This window comes from Echinops telfairi, unplaced genomic scaffold (assembly GCF_000313985.2).
Source record: "Echinops telfairi isolate 266 unplaced genomic scaffold, ASM31398v2 ScPeMD7_23;HRSCAF=83, whole genome shotgun sequence".
Lineage (NCBI taxonomy): Eukaryota > Metazoa > Chordata > Mammalia > Afrosoricida > Tenrecidae > Echinops > Echinops telfairi.
Window position 1 is genome coordinate 15728019 of NW_022103920.1, and position 17504 is coordinate 15745522.

Here is a 17504-nt window from a genome sequence, read left to right on the forward strand (position 1 = left end):
TTGCCGGGAGCAACAGAGGGAGAAGATAACTCAGGATTAAGATGAAGAAATGGAATGTGAGACCAATTGCTTCCTTATCTACCTCCTTCGCCATGAGACCAGACTGGGTGGTGGTTGGCTCCCCCTACTGGGCATTTTGACCCAAGATTTTCTAGACTGCTGATCAAAAGTGGGGGAAATGCAGAACAGACATCTGATTCTCAGAATCCAGTTATTCCTGAGCCCTGGAAGATGAACGTCCCCGGAAAACCGTGGCCCGGAGATAATCTTTAAATCTGAAACCCAAACTATCCCCTGAAGTCTTGTTAACACCAAACGGCTTCTCTACTTAACTAGTAAAGAATGTGGGCCTCTGGGGAGCAGCTATCAGGGGCTCAAGTGGGAAGAGATTGCTTTGAAAATGATGGTGGCGGCATATGTGCAAATGTGCTTGACACATCGGAGGAATGTATGGATTGTGATAAGAGATGTAAGAGCCCCCAATAAAAGTTTTTGTTTTTTCTTTAAATACAAATGCAAAAGAAGGTGGGCCTGGAGCACTGCTTTAAGGTCTCAGAGAGGCTGAGATCAGATGAGCAACTCAAAAGCCTAGATGGGAACCTTAGGGGGCAAGCAGGTAATGTGAACGGGAGGGAGCAACTCAGAAAAGGCAGGCAAAGGTAAGCACTGCTGCACACATTGCTGAAGCGTACTCGCAGACACTGTTGGATTGGTGTGTGATCTGATGTGTATATTCTCAACACCGCCACCAAAAATAGAACATGTTTATAAAATCCTGTGAGCCAAGTCCAGGTGGCTGCAGCTTTCTGGTCCTGCACGGCCAGTGCCCAGGGCACAGGGACAACAGATGGACCAGTGGGACAGACACCAGAGCATGCAGGAATGGTGTTGTCATCCGTCTGAAGCGGAGCAGTGGTGTGGCGAGGCCCTGCTCCTGTCCCAGGATCATTTGCCACCAGGAAAAAGGCAGAGGTGTGGTTGGCACAACCAGGAGTGGGGAAGCAGTCCAGAATTGCCGTCCCCAGAGGAGGAAGGGGCATTTTGTGCCCTCCACTGGACTCGGGGGGTGTCTGGCAATGTCTGAGGACGTTTGTGATCGTCAAACTGTCCTACAATCCACAGGAGAGCCCCTCCCAGACAATCATTATCCAGCCCTAGAGCCAACCATTGTATTGCTAACCACGGGGTTGGTGGTTCAAAACCACCATCTACTCCTTGGGAGCAAGACAAGGCTGTCTGCTCCTATAGACTTACCATCTTGGAAACTATAGGGTTGCTATGAGTCAGTTCAACTGGCAGTTGGTTTTGGTTTGTCAGTTGTTTGTAAATGTCAGCAGAGTCAAGGTGGCAAAACTGCTATAGACTGTTGGAACTACCAAGTTGACACTTAAGAAGAATGAGAGTCAAGTCCTGTTTCATAGGGAAAAATCAGTTGCACAAGGGGGAGGCTGGAGGGGTCTGTTCTGGTGACTTCAGTTGGCTGTGCTTTCCCCTGCATCGCCCAGCAGGGCACGAGAGGAGAGCGCCTCGTGGGATCCTGGCGGAGAGTGGACCATATTTATGCCATGCTCAGTCTGGTTGCTTCAGAGAGCTAGCCCAATACTGTGGTGTTTGCCTCCCAGGCACCCACCTACAGGCTACTGCCAGCTCAGCGATATATTGAGTTTTGAAATATACTTCAAAACCACCATATTTTTTTCATTTTCATGGGGAAATTCCTTTGGGAAATTTCGTCCACTCGACTCTTGGAGCCCTTGGTGGCACTTTCTGGTAAGCATGGGGCTGCTAACCTTAAGGTTGGTGGTTCAAACCCACCAGCCGCTCTGAGGGAGGAAGATGAAGCTCTCTGATCCCGTAAAGACATACAGCCTCAGAAAGCCTATACAGGGTTGCTATGAGTCAGAACTGATGACACGGCAGTGGAGTTGGGTTTCTATTCTAAAAACTAGCCAATCTCCAGGAAATGTTAAAACCGAGAGTGTAGCCACAGAAAGGCCTGGGTAGGACTGAGAAGGAAGGAGAGGTTCACAGTTCTTTGAGATGAGAGACGGTGGGACCGGAAGTACAGTAGGCAATGCAGAGGCTGGTTCTGGTCTGTCTCAGGACGTCCTAGCCGATCGGCCATTCATGAAGGTGTGTGCGCTAGGGGGCATCCGCTGTGGCTGGAGGCTGCACCAGATGCCCCCTCACTGTGGTCAGAAGTGTAGTTCAAGCCGATTCCTAACCCGAGCTCTGCACTCCCCAGTCACGCTTTAAAACTGCACGGGAGGCTGTTGTGATGAAAACCAAAACTCGACAAGTGTGTGTTGTGTCTACGGCCGTGGAAGTGGTTGCTTGCCACCCTCTAGTCAAATTCTGACTCACAGCGACCCCACGGATGAGGGCAGGAAATGCTGCTCAGCTGAGTCGTCCTCCCTGGCAAGTTCACGTCCACCAAGGCGGCCTATGATGCCAGTCCCCAGGGGCCCCTAGCCGGAACTGGCCCTCCCCCTACTTTTCCAAACATACTATCTATCCCTAGCAAGTGCTTCCTGCTCGGGAGGTGACCCCAGCAAGAGCGTCAGGCGGTGTTCTGTCACGATCCAGAAGTTTCTTTTAGAAGTAGATCATCAGGCTTCTTCCTAGTCCACCTTAGGCTGGAGGCTCTACTGGAACCTCCCCAACCCTGCGTGGCCTTCTGGGCACAGGCCTGCCTCTCCTCACCGTGCTGTGCAGGAACACGCGGCTGGTGCGACGGACGCCATTCTTCCTGCAGGGTTTGCTCACTCCGTGTCTCCGTGCCACGTCTCGGTCACCCTGGCCTTGTTTCATCGCACAACTCCTCAAGATCTCCCGGCTATCAGGTCAATTCGGGCTGGGACAGAGCAGACCCCCGTCCCTCCCCCATGAACCCTTGATAGCTTATAAATTATTATTTTTTCATGTCTTACACTGCCTAACGTCTCTCTTTACCCACTTTTCTGTTGTCCGTCCCCCTAGGAGGGGGTTACATGTAGATCATTGTGATCGGTTCCCCCTTCCTCCCCCCAATTTTAAGTGTTTTAAAGTAATACTTCTTGTGCTCGCTTCGGCACATACTAAAATTGGAAAGATACAGAGAAGATTAGCATGGTCCCTGCACAAGGATGACATGCAAATTCGTGAAGCGTTCCATATTAAAAAAAAAAAAGTAATACTTCTTTTGGCTACAAAAATATTCTTATTATGGAAGATGCTGAGAATAATTTGAAGTTTCCCTGAAATTAAAAAAAAATTAAATGAGTTCCAAGTTTCTTCCGAGTAATATGTGCCTCCTTCCCTTCTTGACCCAGGGCATGTCCCCGAGACCAGAGCTCCACAGGCGGCACCGGCAGCACCGGCTCCATGGTGGGCGAAGGAACAAGCGACCTTCAACTTGGTCTTGACCTAATCCTAGGCTCATCTCTCACTGTAATCACTTTGTATATGTATCGCCTGCTGCAGATTGTTTGGGGGAAGATGGTAAAAGCGGGCCTTTCATTTTGGGAAGATGAAAATGTTGTAAAATTACATGATGCTGATGCTTGCACGATTTGGGGAAGATGAAAATGTTGTAAAATTACATGATGCTGATGCTTGCACGACTCTGTACATGGTAAGAGGTGAACGTGATGTAAATGAGAGCTCAATAAAGCTGCCGGAAAAACCAACCAATCGACCTTGAGGCCGTTGGTGATGGGGAGGGGGGCCGGGGGCAAGCGGTTGAAGATTTGCTACCCAAACCCACTGCCATGAGTCAGTTTCCACTCCTAGTGATGCTGGAGGCCGGGGTAGAATGCAGCTGTGGGTTTCCGAGACTCAATCTGTAGGAGGGTAGAAAGTCCTGTCTTTCTCCCGAGGAGCCATTGGTGGGTTCAAGCTACTGACCTTGTGGTTAGCAGGCTAATGGCTAGCCCACTACACCACCGGGGCTCTTTATGACTACCATGAAAACATTCTGTTACCCATTTAGGCTTTGCCCAGACCAAACTAGATGCCGACTCATAGCAACCCTGTAGGACAGGCTAGAACTGTCCCTCTTTGCGTGTCCAAGACGGTCATTTGAGGCCGCGCAATGTCCCAAGTCTGTCTCCCGTGGAGCTGGCTGGTAGTTTCACACTGCCGGCCTTTGGCTTTTGCAGTCCAGCCGTAACCACTACTTCACCAACTGGGAAGGGGTGCGTTATTAAACACAGCTGCACAAGCTTGGGTGGGGCCTGCTGAGATGACCCCTAGAGGAGTGGACACCAGCCCCTCTCCTGTCTCTAAGCGTGTCCAGTGGAAAGGGCAGTAGCAATAGCAGCCACCGCCAGGTTGGTACCTTGGAGCACAGGGCCATCACTGAGTGGGCCAAGGAGGATGCGGGAACTCGGCTGGGCTGAATGGGGTGGGGGTAGGGGTTGCTGGTCAGTGCCTGTGCTTTGGATGGGTAGGGGGTCTCTGCTCTCAGGAAATGGCACCCCTCACTGCTGCTCAGGCCCCACCCAGGTGATTGCAGCTCAGAGTCCAGGATTTGTCCATCATTCCTTGAAAGTGGTGAGTGCGCCTAGCTCCATCCCACCCAGGCTGGGGAAAGTGAGGCCCGTGGCTATAGGCTCCTATAGGAAGTAGCCAAGCTCTGCCGACCGGAGCCCCAGCCTCCACTGTCCATTTCCTTGTGGTAGAACGGGAGCCACACTGACCCACTACCTCCCTTGGGATTCAAGAACCCCACTACATGAATGGCCCTACCTTCAAATCTCTCTTGTGGAATTAAATAAGTATGAGGATACAACCCTGCTGCACACCTTTCCTGATGTTAAACCATGACATATTCCCTTCCTCTGTGTGCACAAGTGCCTCTTGGTCCACGTACAAGTTCCACATGAGCACACTAATGTCCTGGGGTTCCCACTCTTCTCTAGGCTACTTAGCTGGTTATGAGTCACACAGTCAAATGCCTCTTTCTGGCCTCTGCTCTCAGCTAGGCTCCATCTGACGTCAGCAATGACAGCCCTTGTTCCACGTCCTCTTCTGAATTCGGCCTGAACCTGTGGCAACTCCCTGTCAATGTAGTTGATCATCAGTAGAATTTTACCTGCATGTGGTATTAAGGAAACTGTTCTGTGACTTGAGCATCCCGTCAGGTCACCTTGCTTTAGGATGGGTGCAGACGAGTGCTTCTGGACTTCATCAACCTGCCGGGACGTTTCCGTTGGTATCTATCCATCGGTGCCTGGAACCCTGTTTGTGGACCATGCTTTCAGCGCATCTTCAACCTCTTCAGTGCCACTGGTTGGCCCCTTCCTTCATGGCCCCCGCCGCAGCATCTTGCTCACATGCTACCTCTGGAGATGGTGGGATGCCGACACTGACTCTGTGTTCTCCCCTCTGCTCTGGATGTTTCCGGCATCATTCAGTATTTTGCCCACAGTATCTTTCAATATTGCAACTTGAGGATTGTTTTTTATTTTTACATTTTTAGTTCTTTCGTTTAAGATCCACTGTGTTCGTCCTTTTTGATTTTCTAACACTAGGACTTTGCACACTCCATTATAATATTTGACTCTGTCTTCTTAAGCTTCCCTTTGGCAATTTCTGTTTAGCTCTTTGACATCACTTTTTTCCGATTTGCCTTAGCTACTCTACGATTAAGAGCAACTTTCAGTCTCTCCTGAATCCACTTTGACCCCCCACGACCCCCAAATCCATTTTATTAGGAGCTAATCCAGACATCATCCAGACACCTATAGTTCAATTATATCAAGTCATGTTGAATAATCACTACCACAGCTTCAAAACATTTTCTTCCTTCTTAAACTCCTTGATATCAGCCCCCCCTTACCCCCACCCCCCTGCCCAACCAGGAACCCTTATTCTAGTTATTGCCTCTGTAGACTCACCTGTGCTGGGGCTCACAAACTGAAAAACAGAAAAACACACAACAGTTAAAAAGGCTACCAACCACAAAACACAACACAGACAAACCCCACAGTGAAAACCCAAACCCAAACCCAGAAGATATAAAACGAATTAAAAAAACAGATCAAGCACAGAGTGCAGCAAAAGGGAGATCAGGTGATAAGGGTTTCTTCCCTGTCTTTTTTACCTTATTTTGGCTCTCATGGACTTCTATTCATTTTCTTCAGCTTCAACCTCAACTTGCATATGAGCAATTGACGGTCTGCTCCAGGCAGCCCCTGGCCTGGTTTCAGCCGCTGCTTCTGATACTGAGCTGCTTCTCGATAGTTTATTCTCAAAGACGTCATCAATTTGCTTTCTGTTTATCCCATCCAGAGAAGTCTATGTGTATTGTTGTTATTTATATTGTTGGAAAGGGCATTTGCTATAAAGAAGTTGTTCGTTTTGCAAAAGTGTATCATGTCATCTCCAGCTTCATGTCGATCACCCAAGCCGTAATTTCCAAATACTGCTCTTTCCTTTGCATTCCAATTCCCAGTAATCGTCAACGCATCTTGATCACGTTTGATCAATTTTGAACTGAAGATGCTGGTAGAACTCTTCAATTTCTAGTGGTTTTAGTGGTTGGTGTACAAAGTTGAATAATAGTTGTATTGATTCTAGTTACTTGTATTCGGATCGATATTATCCTCTCACATTGAACTTCAAAATCTGTCTTGAAATGCCCTTGTTGGTGATGAATGTAAAGTAATTCCTCTTTGAATTTGTCATTCTCAGCACAGTAAACCAGACGACTTTCTGATTCAAAATAGCCGACACCAATCGGTTTCAGCTCACTAAGCCTAGAATATTGATCTTTATGCATTCCATTTAATTTCTGACACCTTCCAATTTTTCTAGATTCAAACTCTGTCCATTCTAGGTTCCAATTATTAATGGATGTTGGCAGCTGTTTCTTCTCAGTTTGAACCGTGCCCATCAGCAGAGAAGGTCCGGAGGTTTAACGCCTGCGGGCGCGGCTCTGTGCACATCGCTGTGCTGACTCCACTTTGAGAAGGCAGTCCGTCCTGTCGCGTGCCGAGTGCCTCTGCCAGTGTTGTTTCTGTTCGTTAGGTTTTCAGTCTCTGACGAGGCTTCAGTGCAATCCATAAGGCTTGCAGGGACTGAATCCTCAGAAGTGGACAGACTATATTTTTTCTTCTGTTCTTCCTCTAGAAGGGCACCTGAAACCTGTTCACTTTGGGTGACCCTGCTGGCCTTTAAAATACCAGTGACATCGCTTCCAGCATCCTAACAACACACAAGCCACCACAGTATGACAGACTGGCAGACAAGTGGTATAGAAGTGTTGCTGGTATATCCTCTACCTGTGGCGAAGCCATCGTTCTTGCTAGCAGAGCTAAGGCAGGGTTCAGGACCAGGCCTATCCCTGTCCCCTACAGTGGCTCTGGGTCAGTCCCAGATTCCCAAGAGACCCTGGTGCCTATTCTGTGGGGCATATTATCCCTCCCTTCACCGCCCCACCCCTGCCTCCTCTCCTCCATTTGCTGAGAAACACTCAAGGCTTCCGGTGATGGACAGATGTTTGTTGACTTGCCGGTGATTTTCAGGAGGGAGAAACTCAAGTTCCGAGTGAGCTGGGGCCGCGCCTCCAGCCTCAGAAGCACTGGGAGCAGTTGGCAGGTGGAGACAAGGATGTTTCTGCTGCCCTCTCAGGGCCATGCCTTCAGCCCCTCTCCCCACCCTAGCGCACTTCCACCATCCTGAGTGACCTGCTGAGCACACAGCCACGGCCAGGCGAGACTGTGCTGCTGGTCGACGTTGGCACCTGAACACCAGCTGTGCTGAGGACCGCAGGCCAGCCTCGGCTGATGTCCTGAGGGGCCCCGTGGGCTGTCTGCCCCACTCCATGTAGCCTTTTCCCCACGGCAGGGCTCCCTGTAGGCTGGTTGGAGTTCACTAGCTGAGGCACTGGGAAGAGTGAGGAGGAGCAGCCTGCAGATGTGAGGAGAGAGCAGAGGGGAGGTGCAGGTTTTGCGGGGCCCACGGAGCACAGGACCTGAGCTTCTCTGCCCGAGGAGGGTCCCCTCCTGCTTCTTCCTCTAAGTTCCCATCTGTCCATTCACAAAGACTCCATGTAATGATCTTCTCGGTTGTACAACTAACAGTTGCTGCAGACGAGGATTGGCAAGCTGCTTACTCCAGAGAGCCCACAGGGAAACGGCGAGCTAGGTAAGACTCGCTCTTCCAGGTGCCCCCTCCAGATGGCCCTGGGTCACGCTGTTGCCTCCTCTACTCCTGGCCCTCATGGACAGGGTCCCTGCTGCACCCACCTGGCACACGGTGGCTTTCCTGAACTTCCACTGGGTGACCATCAGGGCAGACCTGCCCCAGTTGGTTCAGGACCTGTGGAGTTGGGTTCCGTTCTACACAGTGATGCTCTGAGTCGGGACCAACAGTAACAAATAAAGGAACACACACATCATAGCGGTATTTCAAAGTTCATTAGCGAAATGTGGCCAAAGGTACTTAGACTGTTTTATTTTTGATGGCTGGCCGCTAGCTGATCATCTGATTGGAAATTTTCATATTGCGCCCTAAAATCGGACAGACACCTGACCAGTGAGATGACAGGCAAATCTCATTGTCCTCTGTTATGAGCAGCAGGACCAGTGTGAAACGTGAGACACTGCTGGTGTGTGTGTGTGTGTGTGTGTGTGTGTGTACACATATTTGCTGTCTTCCCACAAAGTCAGTCAGGGGCGCAGGTGGCAAGGAGGGCGGCATCCTAGGCCAAGACATGTAAGCATGGGGGGCAGGAGATGTTTCCAGAACGTCATCACAGGCGGCCCCATTTTCTGTGCACCTTACTTTGCTGTGAGCAGGAGGCTGCAAGTGACCTCACGTGACTCCAGACGCTCATTCCCGAGCGTTCAAGTGATGGTCGAGCTCTTCAAACCAACTGCTGGATTTACGAAGACACTGAGAGGAAAGGGCAGTCATCTAATACATGAATCAAGAAACGGGAGGAGGGAAGGGGCTCACTCACCTTCCATCGGAACCAGCCTGTAGCTCGGGGAGCTGCTCTGGGGCAGGGCAGGCAGGAGGCTCTCTCTGGCCGCCGTGTGCGCTCAACGCTGGTGGAAAACGGATCAGGCTGAGCAGTGAAGAAAGCCACCCCGAGAGCTTTGCGCCTAGAGAGAGCCCCACATGTGCGGCTCTGTGCTGAGTGCAGCGCAGTGTGTCGACAAGGAAGAGGCAACGTCGCCTCGAAGGACCGAGCATGGTGAAAGCGTGGCAGCTTCGCGATGATTAGAAACAACTTCGGAAATAACAGCCGCAGACATGAGACTGTGGACTTGTAAATTCCCCCATCCACTTTCATGCAGGGGCAAAAAAGCCCATAGAAAGAACATTGGCTAGTTTTATAGAAAACAAGCAAATACAAGAATCTGAAACTTTCTCAAAGGCTGAGCAAGACATGGAGAATGTTTTAATGTCGCATTAAAAAAACAACAACACATTAAATACACTATCACACATGCGGGGGTCGGGAGGGAGGTCCCCCGCGCACACGGACCTCAACTTTGGCCTGTCGAGAAGCCAGGCAACGCAGGGCTGGGTCTCGGCAGCCCACCCAGTCCACAGACAACTGCTGAGGGGGAAGCCACAGGGTGGGGTCCCCCGACAGACCTGGAGATACACCCCCAATCCGCAGTCTCTCCTGAAGCGGGCCGACTCTGGGGCGCGGGGACACGGCAGTCCCGGTCTCTCCCAACAAAACCCGCAGTTCCAGGAAGTTCCAGGAAAGGACAAGCCTGCTCCTGTGCGTGTCCTGGTCTCTGTGGTGCCTCTTGCCCTCCTTCGGGCCCTCCCCACGCTCCCCCCTCCCCACGCACCCACACGCACACTCATGCACCCACAGGCACACTCACGCGCCACTCAACCCCCGTAGTACTTCTGTCACTGTCAGCTCACTCACACGACCATTCCAGGACTGGCCCCCCAAACCGGAGCGACGTGTCCAGTCATGAGACCAAGGTGGTTTCCTGGGGACGGGAAGGGAAGGGAGGCTGAAGAACACCCTCTGGTCCCTGCCGGGGGGCCTTCAAGGACAAGGTCAGCACCCGGGCCAGCCCAAGGAGCGTTGGAGCTGCCAGACCGCGTGGCCCCCCGGGGTCCTCGGGGAGCCCAGCGGGGAGCGCTCTGGGCAGTCCCTGGAGGCAGCTGTGGAGCAGGGCACGGTCCCCTCGGCCTGAGCGTGTCAGCGGCTGAATGCACGGCCCTGGGGTGCACTACAACTGGTGCCCGTCTGGCCACGTACCCTGGCACCCACTAAACGGGGTGACCTCTCCTCAGAGCTCACCTTGACTTCACACAGAGGATTCCATGCGGGTCTCATATAGATAGATTTATATATATATGTACATGTGTATGTCCATATGTACACATATACATATACTCACACCCACACTCACACATACACGAGTACACACACACACACACATACACACACGTTCCCGCATAAAGAAGTCCGGCCACAATTTGGCTTTTTCAGGACAGTGGAATCGGAACGCAGCCTCTGACTCCACCGATCCCAGACAACGAAGAGCGGTGCTTACAAAAACGCAATCCCCAAATCCGGTGTCTTTCTTCCTTTTTAAAAAAAGGTTAACAAAACTTCTCTTCCGAAGTCGAGAGACTCCATTCCATTTGATTGCACCTCTGCAAACGCGTATAAAATCTGAAGTTGGCTAGAAAGGGCCCGTCACTGTTCCAGCGTCACCACCTCCACGGCCTGGCCGTCCATGGTGACTGCGCTGTCCGAGATCCTGGTGGTCACAGGGGCCATGGCCACCTGCACAGGCCCGTTGCCCTGGGCGAGGCTGGTCACCACGGTCTGGTACATGCTCACGGGGATCTGAACCAATCCTGGGGAGACAAATGGAGACGTTGGGGCGCTGTGCTCAGGGTCTAGACCTCCAGCCCCACCCCTGGGCCACTCTGCCAGCCCCTGGCCCGCCCAACCCACCAACCTGGCTCCACTCAGTCCTCACAGGGCATTGAAAGGTCTGGAGAAACTGTGAACGATCCCTGAGGGCAGGGCGGCCCGTTTGCCAAGAGACGGCCCTGCCTGCCTCAACTTGAGGGAGTACAGGCCCACTGGGGTGATTTCCTCCCCACCCAAGCCTACTGCTTGGCCCCCACAAACCCTCTGAGATTTTGGCAAACTGCCCTCTCCGACCCCCCTGATGATGCTCAAGTCTCTCTCTCTCTCTCTGCCTGAGCGAGGCCTGTCCCCTCCCTCACTCCCGTCTCACGCGGGCCGAGCTCCAGCCAGACCCTCTTCAGAGGCTGCTCGACACAAGAGGTCATGGTGGCCTGAGTCTTAGAGTGTTCCGTTTAAAAACACAGCTCTCCCCACCATGGTGATCACCGGCCGGGAGAGGCTTGAGGTCCTGGCCCAGGGCCGGCCTCCCAGGGAGGGGAACGGGTCACTTCACACGGTTGCTTCCCAAACACACCCAGCAAGACCCACCGACCCCGTCTTCTCCATGGAAGGAAAACTGCAGTTTAGGATGGGGGTGGGGGTGCAAATGAGGAATGCCAACACAGGCTGGGCGGCTGCACCGGCAGGGTAGGAGCCGGGCCGGTGCCCAGAGGGCCGGGAAGAGGCCTTGTGTGACGCCCCTCAGGTGGTGCACTGAGCAGCCCCCTGGCCTACTCTTGGCGCTCCCCTCCCCACATAGTAGCCCCATAACTTTCCCTGGGTCTTTGTTCAAGTTGTCCAGTACCTGGAATTCCTTTACCCAACTCCTCCCGCCATAAGCCCCAGTTCAGTTGTCCTTCCTCTTTGAAGCCTGTCCCTCACCAGTCTTGTCAATACCCAGGATGGCTTCCTTTGGATGCCCTGGGGATATTCCACAGGCACTGGACGAACTCTGCCACCTGGCTTGGGCCAGTCCAGGCATCTATACAGGCCTCCCCACGTGGCCCAGGGCTCCTTTAGGGCCAGGCTCGGCTCTCTAGGGCCTCTATGGTATGAGGTCTGTCTCACGTGGGCACTAACACAGTTCCAAGGGCATGGGCCTCACTGGTGTGCATGCGGCTTGGCCCCCGAGCCTGGCCGGGGACTACAGGCACCCCACAGTGTGCCACCATCTCTGCTGCGGTCTTCTCCTGGTCATAACAGGCCACGTCAGGCGAGGACCCAGGCAAACCCAAGGCACCCGGGTAACCCTCGAATGACCCCCACGTGCTGGTGGCCGAAGGCCGGTCTCATGAGGACACGCTAGCCGCTGGGCTGGAATCCACTCTGGCCCGTGATGATGTGCGTGGGTTCCCTGCGCCGGGGCGCAGGCGCAGCGCTGCTGTTAGAACGCTGTTAGTGTTATGGAAGACGTGCTCAGGATGAAATGGAGAAAGGCTCAGATACCAAAGCGATTACATTGGCTGACGTGGCTATACTCAGAACGACCTTTGAACGTATGAAGGGCTTCAAAAAGCTTGTGGAAAAATGGAATTACAAGATAATGGAGTTTTCCCATGATTTTTAAAAAGCCCCCTTGTGAAAAAACAAACGAATCTTCCCACTCTCCTTCAACGTACAGAAGGCGCAGGCCCCAGGCAGTCGGTCATCCCAGGAAGCTCCTGCTGTTCAGCCAGGTCTCGTGGTCCGAGCCCATTCATGGCCCTCAGCCAGGGAAAGCTGCCCAGACACCTATGTTCCCAGTGGGCTCCTGGTCCATCCTCCCTCACAGTCAGCCCAGGGCTCCCGGACCCGATGCAACATCACGGTTTGTGTGGTGGTCTCCTTCAGGGAGCGGCTGCGTGGCCATCATTGAGCCCCTAACCTTCTCGAGAGCCAGGGATGCAACCTCCCTGCTGAGGTTTGCAGAAGTGTCCCTCTGAGGATGCAGGCTGGGGAACAACAGAGCCTGCCCTCCGCCGGGAAACGCACCCACACACGGCTGTCTCGGGGTGAAGAGCTGGTGACAGTACGGTGTCCGTTCAGCTGTGTGGAGTCCCCCTCACAGGGGTCACTTCAGAACCTCAAAGACCCCGGGACCACAGCGCCATGAGTCGCAAGGGCGGTTACCTCCACCTCAAAAAAACCGGCTCTGCCCTCCCAGCGTGGGGATTTCAGCATCCTCCTCTCTCCCTCCCACACACAGGCTCTGGCTCGGATTAGAGGAAATCGGCTCAGTGGCTGTGACCCAGCAGCCTCTGTGTCCGTGGCAGGGTGGGGGAGGGCCTGGAAGTCCCTCTGTCCTAGGGGGAGCAGGCCGCCCTTGGAAAGGGTCATTGAACGCTGCGGGCAGGCAGTGGGTCGGGCTGCGCTACATCTGCTCAGCCTGCCCTGATTAGCCCTGATCTAGAAGACGCATGCTAATCCATATTTGTACTCTGGGTCAGGTCGGTCGACTGAGCAACAGGAAGCCCTACCCCTCCACTTCATCAGCGTGGTGTCCCTCTAGCTTTCCAGAGAAGTCCAGCCAAGCCTAGAGGCATTCGACAGGACCTCCCCACGTCCTCCCAGACCCACCGAGGTTGTCGAACACACACGGATCGGATCGGTCGGCGGGACTGCTGTCCTCTCTGGTCTTCAGCCTCCTGAAAGGACACGGCGAAATACCCCACTGCTTCCCTATTTCAGCGCTATCAAAACCTCGGGGCCGCTCAGTTCAGTAACTCCACCCTCCTCTTTTTCTTTGATTCAGGGTAAACAGATGAAAGAGTACTTTTAAAAAAGATAAACGACACAGAGAACAAGTGGTTTACACACACACACACACACACACACACACAAACACCCCCCACACCCCCATCCCACCCCCCTGGGTTGGCACGGTGTCCGGGCCTGGGATCTGGGAGCCTTTCCACTCATGAATGGGCACCCATTCCTAATGTGGTGGCCAGGAAGCGTCCAGAGCAGCAGGGCCCAGGAAGGGGAGGCCTGCGTTTTGGGTGCACAGCCCCGTGTCCCATCAGGCTCCTTGTAAGGGCTATGACATGGGCCCAAAGGGCAAAAGGCACCCATGGGCCTGCTGGGCTTTCCCAAGAGGCTCTGGCTCCTCCGTCAGGGCAATGACCCCTTGGGGAGAGGGCAGGCTCTCTGAAACTCAACCCCTGCTTCCAGGGGAATCTGTAACGTCCTGGTCAGTTGTCACCAACTTGATTTCTACAAACCGGTACAGAATACAAAATAAGAATACAGCATGGGGAGTGGGGAAAGTAAAGCCCTGCCCCGGGAGGCCTGCATTTGCAGAGGTGCCTGAGGCGTGCCTGCCCTTCCAACTGCGCACACCAGCCCCGCTCTTCGACCCGTCCCTAAGTCCCTAAAGCTACCTCATTGCCAATGGCTGCATACTGCTTCCTGCTCTGCAGGGGCACACACTCCCCTCACCAGTGCTCCCAGTTTTAGAAGGAAGGCGCCTGGTGGCGATGTTGGCTAAGTGTTACGCTGCTACGTGCGAGATTGGTTGTTCGATCCCACCAGCTGTTCCGTGGGAGGGAAATGAGGAGGTCTGCGCCTGTCTGGAGACCTGACACTGGGTCGCTCTGACGCAGCACTGCCTCTTACAGTAGGGTGGTGGGTTTGGTTTCTTGTGTGTTTTGGTTTCCAATCTTTGCTCTTATGCCAAAAAGGACATGCCACTGCTCACGTAGGCAAACACACTATATATCCGCAAGACAAATACCTCAGAGCATGATTTCCTGACAAGGGTGACTGGTAAGGCCACCCACCTACAAGTCTAGCCTTGCATCTAACACAAGCCATCACTGCTGCAAGCGTGTAGGCCTGGCTCTATTTTCGGCAAAATGGGGCCCTGAAGGCTTACCATGGACCTTCTCCAACGGTGGCACCAAGGGAGGCTTTGTGGTGGACATGGGCACCACTAAGAGGGGCCTGGAAGGTCAGGGTCACACATTGTGGGCCATCATCACAGAGTCAAGGTATTCTAGGGCTGACCTCACTCAGCAAGGAAGGACTCTCTCCTGCGCCTGCAGTGTGATGGGATTTGTATCTATGTGCTTAAACCAAAGAAGCCTCTACTACGCACACACACCAGACCGTGAAGCCCCTGCTCGGCCACATGTCCTCCCAGCTCTCCAGCACTCTCCAAAGAATTCTGCCCGCTCCGACTGACATGGCCTTGAAGCAGCAGCTCTGTCACCCTGGAGCGACTCAAACAGAGTTCCTTTGCAACGTTGAGTTTTGGTAACTTAGAGAAGTCTAAAGGTGTGAGACCGGGGAGGCGGGAAAGGGAGTGGTGTTAACAAACCCGGGACAAGGGAATAACAAGTGATCTAAACTCGAAGGCGAGGAGGGTGTAGGAGACCTGGTAGGGCTTGATCAAGGGCAATGTAACCGACAGGAATTACAGAAACACAATGAAGGCTGAACAAGACAGTGGGACAAGAGGAAAGTAAAAGGAAATAGAGGAAGGAACTAGGAGGAAAAGGGCATTTATAGAGGTCTAAATACAGCCATGTACATATGTAAATATATTTATATATGATGATTGGGAAATAGATCTATGTGCATATATTTATAGGTTTAGCATTAAGGTAGCAGATGGACATTGGACTTCTACTCAAGTACTCCCTCAATGCAAGAACACTTTGTTCTATTAAACTGGCATTCCATGATGTTCACCTTCCAGAGAGGACCACTGAAGACAAAGCGGGTGCATAAGCGAATGTGGTGAAGAAAGCTGATAGTGCCCAGCTATTACAATATATAGGGTCTGGAATCTTAAAGGCTTGAAGATAAGGGGCCATCTAGCTCAGAAACAACAAAACCCACATGGAAGAAGCACATTAGCCTGTGTGATCACGAGGTGTCACTAGGATCAGGTATCAAGCATCAAAGAACAAAAAAATCATAGCATTGCAAATGAGGGGGAGTGCCAAGTGGAGGCCCAAAGCCCATCTGTAGGCAATTGGACATCCCCATAATAGAAAGGTTGCCGGGAGGAGATGAGCCAGTCAGGGTGCAGTGTTGCACCGATGAAACATACAACTTTCCTCTAGTTCTTGAATGCTTCCCACCCACCCCCCATCATGATCCCAATTCTACTTTACAAATCCAGCTAGACCAGAGGATGTACACTGGTACAGATCAGAGCTGGAAACAAGGGAATCCAGGACAGATGAACCCCTCAGGGCCAATCATGAGTGTAGAGATACCAGAAGCATAAGGGGAAGGTGGGGGAGAAAAGGGGAACCGATTACAAGGATCTACATATAACCCCTTCCCTGGAGAACGGACAACAGAAAAGTGAGTGAAGGGAGACATCGGACAGTGTAAAAAATGACAAAATAATAATAATTTATAAATTATCAAAGGTGCGTGAGGGAGAGGGGGCGGGGAGGGAGGGGAAAAATGAACCAAGGGTTCAAACAGAAAGAATATGTTTTGAGAATGATGATGGCAAGAAATGTACAAATGTGCCTGACACAATGGATATATGTATGGATTGTGATGAGTTTTATAAGCCCCCACTAAAATGATTTTTTAAAATGGGGGGAGGGCATTATCAGGGATTGGGTATGTATGGGTATAAATTGGGTATAAATTTTCCAATCAAAATTCTCACAGGACAGCCCCTGCGACCCTCAAAGAATGCAGTCATAGAAGAAAAGTTCCTCAGTGCAGCTTTCTGCCCGACACACACACACACACACACACACACACACACACTGCTTCCTGACGCAGCTCACGCTCATCACACCAGCCAAGGGACTCTGCTCCCTTCAGCCTGGAGCGCGCCCTGCAGAGGCCCAAGGTGCCTCCTCTGCGCCAAGGTCCTCTCGCGGGAGGGTGAGACAGGCCGCTTTGTTCCCACACCAAAAGAGGGCACCCTGGGGTGTGGGCCTTAGTTTCCCCATCTTTTAGAACTATCTGTGTAGACCAGATGAAGCTAGGCACATAGTAGGTGAACACCAAGAGTTGGCTGCTTATTAGCGATAACTAAGTGGTGTGGGAACACCTGGCTGGAGTTACAAATGTGAGACAAAAGCTCTCAGGAAGCAGAGACAAGGGCCTCCTTTCTTGAGAGAGGGAGAGAGAGAGTTGCACACACACCCTTCGACCCAGAGTGGCACCACCCCTTGGCTGGGCAGCAGTGGGACCGGCCCCCTCAGACAGATGCAGAGGCTGCCGGGCGAGCTGGTACTTTGTAGGCAATCACTCCATCAATAGGCAGAGTGGACGACAGAGGCGGAATGACATGACGTCATCCCTTGGATGCCTTGCTGCGCGGAGCATAGCATGAGCTGCCAGCCTGCTCAGGTCACCCAGGCCCAGACTGCCCACCCCTCTGTCCCGGCTCCCGACAAGATAGAGCGGACAGACGGCCTGAGAAAGAATGGGCCTTTCAGCCGCCCTCAGAATCTGGATGCCTTTGGGAATTGTTGTTTGCGGTAACCGGATCTCTCAGTCCTCAACCTTCAAGGTGGCTGTGGAAATCTCTCTAGATAGGAGGAAAATATTGACGGCTGCGAGACACAAATACCTGACCAGAGAAACAGAACAGCTGGAGGAAGAGAGACATTTCTGATGGCCCGAAGGAGGGGCTGGCAATCCCCACACTATGGAC

The 17504-nt window shown here is 52.5% G+C and overlaps 1 protein-coding gene and 1 non-coding gene across 8 annotated transcripts in view; one reads left to right on the plus strand and one right to left on the minus strand.

Moving 5' to 3' along the window:
• Window positions 1-3058: 3058 nt before the first annotated feature.
• LOC115869238 lies at window positions 3059-3160 on the plus strand. Its single transcript, XR_004046060.1, has one exon. It is a non-coding gene; the product is annotated as a U6 spliceosomal RNA (small nuclear RNA).
• Window positions 3161-9369: 6209 nt separating this feature from the next.
• NRF1 (nuclear respiratory factor 1) overlaps window positions 9370-17504 on the minus strand; it is a 125726-nt gene continuing 117591 nt past the window's right edge. For all 7 annotated transcript variants that reach the window (XM_004707811.3, XM_045288809.1, XM_045288808.1 and 4 more), the window contains one exon: window positions 9370-10830. In XM_004707811.3, the coding sequence (XP_004707868.1) occupies window positions 10667-10830 (164 nt within the window). In that variant the 3' untranslated portion in view covers window positions 9370-10666. The remainder of the gene's footprint in view (window positions 10831-17504) is intronic.